Source organism: Oncorhynchus keta, chromosome 37 (genome assembly GCF_023373465.1).
Source record: "Oncorhynchus keta strain PuntledgeMale-10-30-2019 chromosome 37, Oket_V2, whole genome shotgun sequence".
NCBI classification, from domain to species: domain Eukaryota; kingdom Metazoa; phylum Chordata; class Actinopteri; order Salmoniformes; family Salmonidae; genus Oncorhynchus; species Oncorhynchus keta.
In genome coordinates this window covers 16,061,320-16,075,079 of record NC_068457.1, presented here as the reverse complement: position 1 = coordinate 16,075,079, position 13,760 = coordinate 16,061,320, and the positions used below count along the sequence as shown (strand labels likewise).

The window sequence follows — 13,760 nt, the reverse complement described above, 5'->3', positions numbered from 1 at the left end:
TTGTCATCATAGGTACACTTCAACTATGACAGACAAAATTAGAAAAAATAATCCAGAAAATCACATTGTAGGATTTTTTATGAATTTATTCTCAAATTATGGTGGAAAATAAGTATTTGGTCAATAACAAAAGTTTATCTCAATACTTTGTTATATACCCTTTGTTGGCAATGACAGAGGTCAAACGTTTTCTGTAAGTCTTCACAAGGTTTTCACACACTGTTGCTGGTATTTTGGCCCATTCCTCCATGCAGATCTCCTCTAGAGCAGTGATGCTTTGTGGCTGTTGCTGGGCAACACGGACTTTCAACTCCCTCCTAAGATTTTCTATGGGGTTGAGATCTGGAGACTGGCTAGGCAACTCCAGGACCTGGAAATGCTTCTTACGAAGCCACTCCTTCGTTGCCCGGGCAGTGTGTTTGGGATCATTGTCATGCTGAAAGACCCAGCCACATTTCATCTTCAATGCCCTTGCTGATGGAAGGAGGTTTTCACTCAAAATCTCACGATACATGGCCCCATTCATTCTTTCCTTTACACGGATCAGTCGTCCTGGTCCCTTTGCAGAAAAACAGCCCCAAAGCATGATGTTTCCAACCCCATGCTTCACAGTAGGTATGGTGTTCTTTGGATGCAACTCAGCATTCTTTGTCCTCAAAACACAACGAGTTGAGTTTTTACCATAAAGTTCTATTTTGGTTTCATCTGACCATATGACATTCTCCCAATCTTCTTCTGGATCATCCAAATGCTCTCTAGCAAACTTCAGACAGGCCTGGACATGTACTGGCTTAAGCAGGGGGACACGTCTGGCACTGCAGGATTTGAGTCCCTGGTGGCGTAGTTTGTTACTGATGGTAGGCTTTGTTACTTTGGTCCCAGCTCTCTGCAGGTCATTCACTAGGTCCCCCACGAGGTGAGATCTTGTGTGGAGCCCCAGATCGAGGGAGATTATCAGTGGTCTTATATGTCTTCCATTTCCTAATAATTGCTCCCACAGTTGATTTCTTCAAACCAAGCTGCTTACTACCTTTTGCAGATTCAGTCTTCCCAGCCTGGTGCAGGTCTACAATTTTGTTTCTGGTGTCCTTTGACAGCTCTTTGGTCTTGGCCATAGTGGAGTTTGGAGTGTGACTGTTTGAGGTTGTGGACAGGTGTCTTTTAAACTGATAACAAGTTCAAACAGGTGCCATTAATACAGGTAACGAGTGGAGGACAGAGGAGCCTCTTAAAGAAGAAGTTACAGGTCTGTGAGAGTCAGAAATCTTGCTTGTTTGTAGGTGACCAAATACATATTTTCCACCATAATTTGCAAATAAATTCATAAAAAATCCTACAATGTGATTTTCTGGAGCACCCCGCCTCAGCCTCCTAGAATCTGAAGTAAAATTTCTACTGTTTTCTGATGATCTGGTGCTTCTGTCCCCAACCAAAGAGGGCCTACAGCAGCACCTTCATCTTCTGCACAGATTCTGCCAGACCTGGGCCCTGACAGTAAATCTGAGTAAGACAAAAATAATGGTGTTTCAAAAAAGGTCCAGTTGCCAGGACCACAAATACAAATTTAATCTAGACTCTGTTAACCTAGAGCACACAAAACATGATGCGTACCTCGGCCTAAACATCAGCACCCCAGGTCACTTCCACAAAACTGTTCCATTGAAAGGAACATAAAATTCGACATCCCATTTAGGATGTATGAGACACATATTTATCTCAGATTACACAGATCCACAAAGAATTTCAAAACAAATCCAATTTTGATAAACTCCCATATCTATTGGGTGAAATACGACAGTGTGCCGTTTTGTGACCTGTTGCCACAAGAAAAGGGCAACCAGTGAAAAACATAAATATGGGTTGTATTTACAATGGTGTTTGTTCATTTATTTTCCCTTTTGTACTTGAACTATTATCTAATCGTTATAACACTGTACACGGCCATAATATGATATTTGAGATGTCTCTATTCCTTTGAAACTTTTATGAGCCTAATGTTTACTGTTCATTTCTGATTGTTTATTCAACTTGTGTTTATTGTCTATTTAACTTGCTTTGACACTGTAAACATATGTTTCCCATACCAATAAAGCCATTTGAATTGAATTGAGAGGTAGAGGGAGGGATACAGAGCGAGAGAGGAGACATACAGACAGGCACATAGTGGAGAGAAAGAGAGAGGCTGAGTAGAGAGAGAGAGAGTGTTGTGACGGAGTGGGCCCAGCTTGGCTGTGGCGTCTCCAAGCAGGTTTGAGATGATTAGGAGCCTCTGTCTCGCTGGGCCAGCTGACACACACAGAGGAGCTAAACAGTACTGTGTGCCAGATGGCCAGACGGCCAGACAGACAGACTGCAGAAGTGTCATATGTTGTATGGGTGGAGAGGACTATTCTAGTCACCAGGCTTTATTGTTGGTAACACCTCTCACTCTGTCACACTCATCACAACACAGTACATCAAACCCAGAAAAGCCCCAGCTACAGTGGTGGGTTAGTGATGATGTAACACTCCTCTGAGTGTAGGCTACTTTGTACTTGATTTATGGAAGGTGTAGGACGTACTCTGAAAAGGTTGTCAATGTTGATATAACATGCATGATCATTTTTTTCACTGAACATTTCTGAGAGAGATGTATAGAGAAATAGCGAGTTGGAACTACAGAGAGTCAACATGAAAAAATAGTGTGTTTCTGAAATGTGCTCGTCATGCTTCACCGTAGATGGGACTTGTTTATGAAGTACAGTGACCTGCTTGTTAAGTCCCGAGAACCAACATCTCTCCCTCTCTCTCTCTCTCTCTCTCTCTCTCTCTCTCTCTCTCTCTCTCTCTCTCTCTCTCACTAGGTCATTCTCTCTGTCTCTTCCCACTGGGCCTATGTGTAATGAATGCAAATCATGTTTCACTCCCTTTCATCAGGCTCCTCTGCCTCCTAATGTTTACTGAGCGCTGCCAAACACCAACTCCATCCGACACTATTTATACGTACGAGTGGCGGATCTAAACCGGGATATCCAGAACCTTCTCCATTTCCAGACAGTGACTTTGGACATAAGCTGAATCAGGGGCCCCTTGTTCATCAATGCTGATCCAATGTTCTGGGGATATAGGCCTAGTCTATCTTTGTTTACATGGATATATGCCTAGTCTATCTTTGTTTACATGAATATATGCCTAGTCTATCTTTGTTAACATGGATATAGACAGGTGGAAGCAAAATAAACTAGCTGCGAGTGTGTTCTCAGTTTGACCAACGGTGCTGCTGTTAATGATTCATCCGTCACACCGAATATCGTTCGTCATCCAGTAAGTTATAAATAAAGCTTTAACGGGTTTGAAAACAACCAACATCAATTGAATCTATTTCGCCATGGCAACCGTCACAGTAGCAGCCAGGTCTGAGTGAGGGGACGTTATGAATTATAGTGCTGTCTTTGTCTCAGAGCAATATCTACATAAATGATTAAACTGTAAGCCCTGTGGTTCGGGTGGTAATCCGTTAGCGTGCACGCTCCGGTGCCGTTCTGGGTGTCATAATAATAACGCTGTAAAAATGTTTAAAAAAAGGTCCCTGAAACACAGAATCATGCTGGTGGTGAAGATGGATTATGACGATAATGAAGATGACTGGTGAACTATAGGAAAATAATGCTCATATGCACATAACAGATAAGTGTACAAGATGAATGCTTTAGAAAGGGAAACCCCCCAATCAAACTCCCCACCCGTACAGTATCTAGAATAGAACCTGTTTTAGGGCAAGTCGATGGAAATGGAAAGCCAATGGAAAGCCAGGTGACGACCTGGCCTGGCCATTGGTTTAACTATACAACAGATAAGTGCTGGTAATAATTGGAATGTCTAGCGTTCAGAGACCCACTCCTTTGTCATTGGGCCGTGTGGTTGGACTCATACAGCCGTGACTTCATTAAATGATTTGAATCAGTGAAACTGAGACGAGGTGGAAGTGTCTCATAGAGCTAATGGAATCTTACGAGTGAGCCGTTGAGCCACTTTGGGCCGGGCTGGGCTGGACAAGAGAGGGCTGGAAGAATGGGTCAGAATGAAGGGGTTTTGATGTGGGTGTGAGTAAACTGTAGCCTTAACTTCAACATAACATTAACCATTTGAAGCTTTAAAAGAGGCTTTCATACCTGTTTGCCAAATACCACTTCCGGTCAACCGGGGCAGCCAATGAAATGACAGTAAACACAATTGACTATCCCCAAAATAAAACACACAAGCATACACATAATGTCGTGTCAAGTGTCAAGTTACCTGAAAATTATGCATATGGGACACATGAAGCAATGTTCAAAGCCTCGATAAAAATGAAAAAAAAAAATCATTCTCCCGAGTGGTGCGGTGGTTTAAGACACAGCATTGCAGTGCTAGAGGTGTCACTACAGACCCTGGTTCCATTCCAGGCTGTATCACCATGATTGGGAGTCCCATAGGGCCAGTGCGCAATTGGCCCAGCGTTGTCTGCGGTAGGCCCGTCATTGTAAATAAAAATGTGTTCTTAACTGGCTTGCCTAGTTAAATAAAGAGAAATGCTTTTGCAGTACATCCAACACAGTACAGAGGTACGGTAGCTACTCAAGCTGTGAAGATCAACCCAAGCTCCCATGTACATTCCCACCCGCACGTGCCACCATCTGAATGTGTGCAGACGCCTCACATTTAAGTGTCCAACTTTAAGTGTCCAAGCCACCCATGACATCAAGCTTCATAGGTCACAGTGGGCTGTATATTTAGAGTCTGGATGTCCCATGAGGTGAGGATGGGGAGTGGGCTATCGATCTCAGAGAACCCCTAGGACCTTCAAAAACAAACTAACCAAGATTAAATCCCTGGTGAAATAACAGGACAATGACATAGGATGTGGCATGGTTTGGTGACATAGATCCTATCTCTGTGGCATGGTTTGGTGACATAGATCCTATCTCTGTGGCATGGTTTGGTGACATAGATCCTATCTCTGTGGCATGGTGTGGTGACATAGATCCTATCTCTGTGGCATGGTGTGGTGACATAGATCCTATCTCTGTGGCATGGTGTGGTGACATAGATCCTATCTCTGTGGAGTGATACATGCTGTATGGCTTTGGTTTCTTCATTATAGTCCTACCTGTTTTGGTATGCAACTTGTATGGATTGCTTTAGATTGCATTTGGATTACTGATACTGTGTTATGTGGGTTGTTAACTGGATTCGTTCTGACATTTGTGATTTATTGTTTTTGATTATTATTTGACATTTTTGCTGCACTGTTAGAGCAGGACTAATTGGTGTGACTCCCAGACATTTGATTGCCCCCCTCTGGTTGGGACTGGTAACGACATCTGCTTCCACTGTCAGAAACAGAAACAGAAAGGGGTCGGCTAGTCAGCTTGTCCACTCGAGAAAAAAAAGGAACTCTTTGCTCCGAACATAAACTATTGCATCACTCCACATCTGTGGATAATGGAAACATGCCTGTCCTCCTCTACAGTGGAATCAGTGACGTTTTGGCACTACTTATACGGCCACCCGGCGATGATCCATCCTCCATTGTTATGACTAACCTCTCAATGACATCCCAGGCATTCCACTGTATAAATAATAAAATATCCCACCAAAGCTGACATTTGCATTACAACCCTACAGATAAGGCAAGAGACAGAGAGTCATGTTTTATAGTGAGCTGCACACCTTTTCTTCTGTGATCTGTGAACACTGGCCCTGTGTTGAACTGACACAGGCTTTTGTTAGACGACTAAATCAGAGATAAGAAGATGACCTTCCCGTTGCCTGTGAATAATGTGTGGCTGAGAATGTTATTAGAAACCAGAGTGAAACAGAGACAAATTAACAGCCAGATGATTGTGCTTCATTCAAGGTCTCCTTTAATTAAATGTTCTAAAGGGGTATTAATCAAATATTAATATTCCGCTTTATTGTTTCTCAGGTCACCTTGCCCCAAAAGGGGGCAGAATTCATCTGATTTGGGGGAATAAAAAAGCACTTTAACACCATGGCCAACACAGAAGGAAAATTAAAAACGGGAATGAAATCTTCTGCAGAGGAAATTGAAAGGAAACGGCAAATTGGATTATCATTCATTAAGAATCAAATGTCAAATAGAAAGGTCAGATTCAAAGGAAGAATTAAACAGTGACAAGTATCCGTGTTCTCAAAATTAAGATTCAAGATAATGACAGAAAGATCGGTTTCTTTGCGAATTTTGGTCATGCAAAATAAAGGATGAATTCCAAATGGGCGTCATAGAGTAAAAGTATGTCTTTATCCCCCTTTCCTTGACTTGAATGATGTAGTAAGAGAAGGATTGAGAGTCGTCATATTGGAACCCTACAGAAATACAAGCAGTTCAGCGTTAGTATATCACAACGGTACAGTAGATAAACCACCATTGTATGGGGTTTGGGGGCGGCAGGTAGCCTGGCGGTTAAGAGTGTTGAGCCAGTAACCAAAAGGTTGCTGGTTCAAGTCCCTGAGCTGAATAGGTGAAAAATCTGTTGATGTGCCCTTGAGCAAAGCACTTAAACCTAAATGCTCCTGTAAGTCATTCTGGATAAGAGCATCTGTTAGCCTAACCTACATTGTCTCAGTCTCATCATGATTGTCAGTCAGCTCATGTCAAGGGAATACAATAATTCATCTTTGAAGCAAATGTCTCCTAAATGTATTATAGGACAAGGTCCATTGGGGAATAGCCAAACTCTGTTCTTATCAGGATGTGTTTGGTTTATTATGGCTTCGTTCCACTCTGTCTCGCCACACTCGTCTACATATACTTAACAAGGCTTAACTTTCCCTAAAATACTACATTTCACTCAGTACCAGATGAAGTTTTTACTGTGTATTGGAGACATGGCCAGTTATTCTGAGCCAAAGAATGTCTGTGAAAGATTGCATCTTTTGGACCTTTGGCATCAGTGGTTCAGTGTTGTGGTCGCAGCAAACTACGGTACAGTCATCTGAGAAACCTCTCACATTTCCTTTCACACATTAGTAGTAATTAAAGAACAGTAAAGATAAAAACCCTCACAAAAAACAACAACCCCATCACAAAGAAAAAAACGTTCAATAAAACAAACCCCAAACTATTTTGCTTTTGTACACTTCTGCTCTTGTCGTTAAACTACTAAGAATGAAGCTTCTCAGCTGGCCTTTAATCAGTTCAGCTGACTTCACCTTCCTCTTTGTGATCTGAAGCAGCACCAGAACCCACAGATCCACATAAGAAGACAAACAGCCAGCAGGACCCAGTCCAGAACTCTGACTACGACAGGCATGATCCAGTTCTCTATAGATCCACGTCTCCACTCTGCCTGCGCTCCCATCCGATCTGAGGCAGGCTGGCAGTACCTAAAGGCCCTCCACTCCCGCGCTGTCAGCCACAGCCGACATACCAATTACAGGGTTATTTTTAAAATGCAGCATAACCATAAAACCCCAGGAATAGGCCTTAAATAACACAGTGCGAAATAAGCTCCATCGTCTGTGCACTGCACTGCACTGCACAGACAGCATGTGCCATCTACAGGTTTCAACCCACAGTCGGCAGGCTAGAGACACCATACTGCAGCTGTGCTGCCGCCTCAAGACCTCTAAAACCTACAGAGGTGGGACAACTGTATGTTTATTATGAGTAGGGCTCAGAGTTTTCCCTGACCATGAGCTAACTAGGAACAACTTTAGTTAAGTTAAGGCTATATGGTCAGGAACAAATCTAGAACCTAATTATGGACTAGTCAGAGCTCCTATGAGTCCCACAACTAAGCAATCAAAGCCAGTGAGCTCACTGAATAGATCAGTAAGAAGTTCATCCGTATCAGAATGAGTGATTAATAATACACAGTTCTTAAATACATCTAAAACTAAAAGTATTGTATTTGGTTAAAAAAAAGAAAAATAATCTGAGCCCCAAACCTCAACTGGAGTTATGCATTAAGTGTGTTAAGTGTGTGACCATTGAGCAAGTTGAGGAAGCTAAACTCCTAGGTACAGTTGAAGTCGGAAGTTTACATACACTTAGGTTGGAGACATTAAAACCCATTTTTCAACCACTTCACAAATGTCTTGTTAACAAACTATAGTTTTGGCAAGTCTATTAGGACATCTACTTTGTGCATGACACAAATATGTTTTCCAACAATTGTTTACAGACAGATTATTTCACTTATAATTCACTGTATCACAATTCCAGTGGGTCAGAAGTTTACATACACTAAGTTGACTGTGCCTTTAAACAGCTTGGAAAATTCCCGAAAATAATGTCATGGCTTTAGAAGCTTCTGATAGGCTAATTTACATAATTTGAGTCAATTGGAGGTGTACCTGTGGATGTATTTCAAGGTCTACCTTCAGTGCCTCTTTGCTTGACATCATGGGAAAATCAAAAATCAGCCAAGACCTCAGAAAAAAATTGTAGACCTCCACAAGTCTGGTTCATCCAGCAATTTCAAAACGCCTGAAGGTACCACATTCATCTGTACAAACAATAGCACGCAAGTATAAACACCATGGGACCATGCAGCTGTCATTCCGCTCAGGAAGGAGATGCTTTCTGTTTCCTAGATGTGAATGTACTTTGGTGCGAAAAGTGCAAATCGATCACAGAACAACAGCAAAGGACCTTGTGAAGATGCTGGAGGAAACAGGTACAAAAGTATCTATATTCACAGTAAAACCAGTGGTAAATCGACATAACCTGAAAGGCCGCTCAGCAAGGAAGAAGCCATTGCTCCAAAACCACCATAAAAAAGCCAGACTACGGTTTGCAACTGCACATGGGGACAAAGATCGTACTTTTTCTAGAAATGTCCTCTGGTCTGATGAAACAAAAATAGAACTGTTTGGCCATAATGACCATTGTTATGTTTGAAGGAAGAAGGGGGAGGCTTGCAAACCGAAGAACACCATCCCAACCTTAAAGCACAGTGGTGGCAGCATCATGTTGTGGTGGTGCTTTGCTGCATGAGGGACTGGTGCACTTCACAAAATAGATGGCATCGTGAGGGAGTAAAATTATGTGGATATATTGAAGCAACATCTCAAGACATCAGTCAGGAAGTTAAAGCCTGGTCGCAAATTGGTCTTCCAAATGGACAATGACCCCAAGCATACTTCCAAAGTTGTGGCAAAATGGCTTAAGGACAACAAAGTCAAGGTATTAGAGTGGCCATCACAAAGCCTTGACCTCAATCCTATAGAAAATGTGTGGGCAGAACTGAAAAAGCATGTGCGAGCAAAGAGGCCTACATACATGACTCGGTTACACCAGCTCTGTCAGGAGGATATGGCCAAAATTCACCCAACTTATTGTGGGAAGCTTGTGGAAGGCTACCAGAAATGTTAGACCCAAGTTAAACAATTTAAAGGCAATGCTACCAAATACTAATTGTGTGTATGTGAACTTCTGACCCACTGGGAATGTGATGAAAGAAATAAAAGCTGAAATAAATCATTCTCTCTACTATTATTCTTTATTCTTAAAATAAAGTGCTGATCCTAACTGACTAACCTAAAACAGGGAAATTTTTACTTGGATTAAATGTTAGGAATTGTGAAAAACTGAGTTTAAATGTAGTTGGCTAAGGTGTATGTAAACTTCTGACTTCAACTGTATATCATTGGATGGTCAATTATCATATTGAAAAATGTGTCGTGAAGATGGGGAGGAGTATGTCTGTTCTGAAAATATGTTCTGCGCTTTTGACACAAAAATCAACTGCACTAGTTGTTCAGGCTCTGGTCTTGTCCCAACTTGATTACTGTCCGCTCATACGGTCAAGTGCAGCAAAGAAAGACCCAGCAAAGCTGCAGCTAGTTCAAAACAGAGCATCACGCCTCGCCCTTAACTGCACATACAGAACTAGCATCAACAACATCCATGCCAGTCATTCCTGGTTGAGGGTTGACAAGAGATGAACTGCTTGTCTTTTTATGTTTATGAGAAGTATTAGTGTAATGAAAATTCTAGATTGTCTGTATAATCCAATAACATTCAGCACAGACAGCCATACATACCTCACAAGACATGCCACAAGGGGTCTCTTCACATTCCCCAAGTTCAAAACCAATTCCCGACAACACGCAGTATTATACAGAGGCATGGTCCAATTACTCAAAGAAACAGGAAATGACCTTTAAAAAATTGATTAAACAACGTCTGATGGCAAAATAGCGACTGTGAAATGACACACACACAGACACACTCGAACACAATCCACACACACGTTATTCTTCGGTTGTACACCGTTGCATTCTACATTTGTGTGACTGCTCTTGTCTGTGCTTGTCTCTTGTCTGTGCTTGGTTCCTCGTCATGTTCTGTGTTTCGTGTGGACTCCAGGAAGAGTAGCTGCTGCTTCGTCAAAAGCTATCGGACATCTGAATAAGCCAATAAACACTGTCAGTGTATTGATCTAGTTTATAAATAACTAAAGCTGCTTTCAGATGGTTGACACTGAGACATGGTCATCTACTTTGTTTACAGCATGACTAAGTTCCCTTTACAACTCTCAAGAGGACTGTAATGCCATGGCCGGGGCTAAGAAACATCAGCTGTGTATTTAGGCTCCACTCCATAGACAGGAGGATGGACTAGAGATCAATACAGATCTCTCTGTGCAGCTAATGGGGAGACTTCACTCATTTCTTTCACTTTTGCTGTGCTCTTCATACCATCTGCTGGAAGCTTATAAATTCACTAAGGATATTGTAATAATATTTGTATTATAGTTTTTGATTAAACCGATCAAATCTGCGGTGGATCTTTGGCATTACGAACACATCACGGCCAGATTTGGGAATAATATGGTTGGACATCATGACGGTGTTAAAACCAACTAAGAGAATAACTAGGTCAGATGGACCATTCGTTACTCCACGGTAGACATTTGGCAGTGGGATGGTTTGCCCAAAAATGACCCACTTTCCTTCCAAGTGTCTTAGATGTTCCTCTGAGAGCAGCCAGCTGTAATGTGATGGAAAACCAGGTGGTGAGTCATTCGCCCTCGACTTCAGTGAAAAAAGAAGACGTAAGCACTTTTACCAGAGTCAACAAACTTTGAGTAAACCCTTTGCCAAAGGCTGAATCATATTCTCTGGCTTTGAAACAATACTCCTAACCCCTAGACCGTGGTATCCACTGCTCTTTGTAACAATACTCCTAACCCCTAGACCGTGGTATCCACTGCTCTTTGTAACAATACTCCTAACCCCTAGACCGTGGTATCCACTGCTCTTTGTAACAATACTCCTAACCCCTAGACCGTGGTATCCACTGCTCTTTGTAACAATACTCCTAACCCCTAGACCGTGGTATCCACTGCTCTTTGTAACAATACTCCTAACCCCTAGACCGTGGTATCCACTGCTCTTTGTAACTATACTCCTAACCCCTAGACCGTGGTATCCACTGCTCTTTGTAACAATAGTCCTAACCCCTTAGACCGTGGTATCCACTGCTCTTTGTAACAATACTCCTAACCCCTAGGCCATGGTATCCACTGCTCTTTGTAACAATACTCCTAACCCCTAGACCGTGGTATCCACTGCTCTTTGTAACAATACTCCTAACCCCTAGGCCATGGTATCCACTGCTCTTTGTAACAATACTCCTAACCCCTAGACCGTGGTATCCACTGCTCTTTGAAACCTACTTTCTATCCCTTGTCATCTTGTTCTATCTTGACATTTCAACCATCTTAGTAAATAGTGCATTTTCTAACTGTGTAAAAACCAAATGCAATAAAAAAGAGGGGCCAAAATACTGCAACCAGGTGCTGCACCAGGGGTTTTCTATTGGTCAGTGATCACACGGACGTCTTTCAGAGGATCCCACATAGCCACCCTGAAACTAGAATAGACCTATTTATGGAATTAAGTGAGAGACGCAACAAGAACACAAAAACAAGCAGCAGAGCTGATGTTTTTAAAAAAGTGTGATGCCATTGGTCACCAGACCTCCCTCTATATACACTGATACTCTGCTTCCCGTCTCTCAGAAACTAGGAGACAGCATTACAACTGCGTCAAAATCTCCAATGAACCTACTTCACTAAACCTACTTTTTAAACTTTCCACTAAAGTTTTATTCAGTTTCTCACAGTAAATGTAGCACATAATTGCCCATCAGTTGGTTCCCTCCCAAACAGTCCATGGACAGAGTGCTTTGGACCACAGTAAGTTAGGGCACTGTTTGGCTTAAACATTCAATTCACATAAAGCTGTACTGCATAATAAGAAAAAAAGTGTACTTACAGTGTTGGCTGCTCCTGGGGGCTTCTCAAACATCCTCTTCAAGTTACTCAGAGGGATGTCAAACCTCTCAATGGTCTTGGCAGCCTGGAGGTCCTCCCGGAGTACTTGGTCGTCCGTGCCGTCTGCCTGAGGGACAGGGAGATACGGCGAGGAGGAAACGGAGCCCGAGGTCACTAATGACTCGCCACTCACCACCTCCAACTCTTCTCCATTTCCTGATTGAATTTCCATTGTTGTGGAAACCGTATCCCCCTGTTCTTTCTTCTGGACAGGAGCGTACAGGGGAAGTCTATTGTATGACTGGGAGGTAAAAGGGGGAGAAAGGAAGAGAGATTTGTGAGTATTGTGAGTGAGAGAATGAGAGAAAGAGGAGTAGATGGGGTAGATGCCTTTCTCTGCTCTGTTCTGACCCTGTGGCTAGCTCTAGACACACCAGGCTGATAGACGACACAGAGAGGCTGGCCTTCAGAGGAGGAGAGAGGGAGAGGAGAGAGGAAAATGTTTTCCCAGTGACACACTGTTTTGGGTCTTGGATGCAGCTCACAGTAACGTCAGCTACATAGCTATGAGAAATAAATATTCACGTTAGAGAGAGAGACAAAGGAGGACAGAGACAGACAGAGAGAGAGAGAGAGAGAGAGGGAGAGAGAGAGGGAAAGAGAGAAAGAGAGAGAGAGAGAGAGAGGGAAAGAGAGAAAGAGAGAGAGAGAGAGAGAGAGAGAGAGAGAGAGAGAGAAAGAGAGAGATAGATAGAAAGAAAGAAAGAAAGAAAGAAAGAAAGAAAGAAAGAAAGAAAGAAAGAAAGAAAGAAAGAAAGAGAAAGAGACAGACAGACAGACAGACAGACAGACAGACAGACAGACAGACAGACTGACCAAGCTAGGGCCTACTTTATAAATGTAATATTACACTAATAGAGGTATCATAGCCTACCTTTCAGCTTAATCCTGAAGCAAGGAACTCCAGAACCCAGTTTAGACTGAACAGACCCCTTTCTCCCTCCCTCTGTCAGTACCACCCAGGTCAGGCTGACATGAAACAGTTGAGACCCAGGGTTGACCCCAGCCCTAGCCTTGTCTGGCTCCAAACCTATTTTTCCTGAACAAATCATGGAAGCTCTGTCACAATTAACCTCCCACCCCAGTCGTCAGTGTGATAGTTGTTTTATTGCCCTTCCTTTCCTTGGGAGGGTTTTACTTCACTGGGCTAATGGTTGTTTGACGGTTTAAACACATTTTTTCCTCTACTTACACGATTGGATCACAACTTTTCTACTGTTTTTCTTTGTCCCCCTGTGACATTAATGGTGTCTCTCACAGCTTTGCGTTGAATGTTTTTTTGTGTCAAGACAAGGGCCATTCAGTGTGGGGACTTTGTGCTGTGTGAGCGTATGCTAACTGAACTGCAAGGTTTTGCTGGGTTATCTTAATGAATTTAAGCAATGAATCGTCAACCATGTGAAATGAATTGAATTACTTATGCATAGGTTG

The 13,760-nt window shown here is 42.5% G+C and overlaps 1 protein-coding gene across 1 annotated transcript in view; it reads right to left on the bottom strand.

Moving 5' to 3' along the window:
- The window catches only part of LOC118370000 (xin actin-binding repeat-containing protein 2-like), a 56,579-nt gene extending 43,718 nt beyond the window's left edge, over positions 1 to 12,861 (bottom strand). The window contains exon 1 of the mRNA XM_035754755.2: positions 12,271 to 12,861. Within this exon, the coding sequence (XP_035610648.2) occupies positions 12,271 to 12,501 (231 nt within the window). The 5' untranslated portion in view covers positions 12,502 to 12,861. The remainder of the gene's footprint in view (positions 1 to 12,270) is intronic.
- Between the last annotated feature and the right edge of the window lie 899 nt (positions 12,862 to 13,760).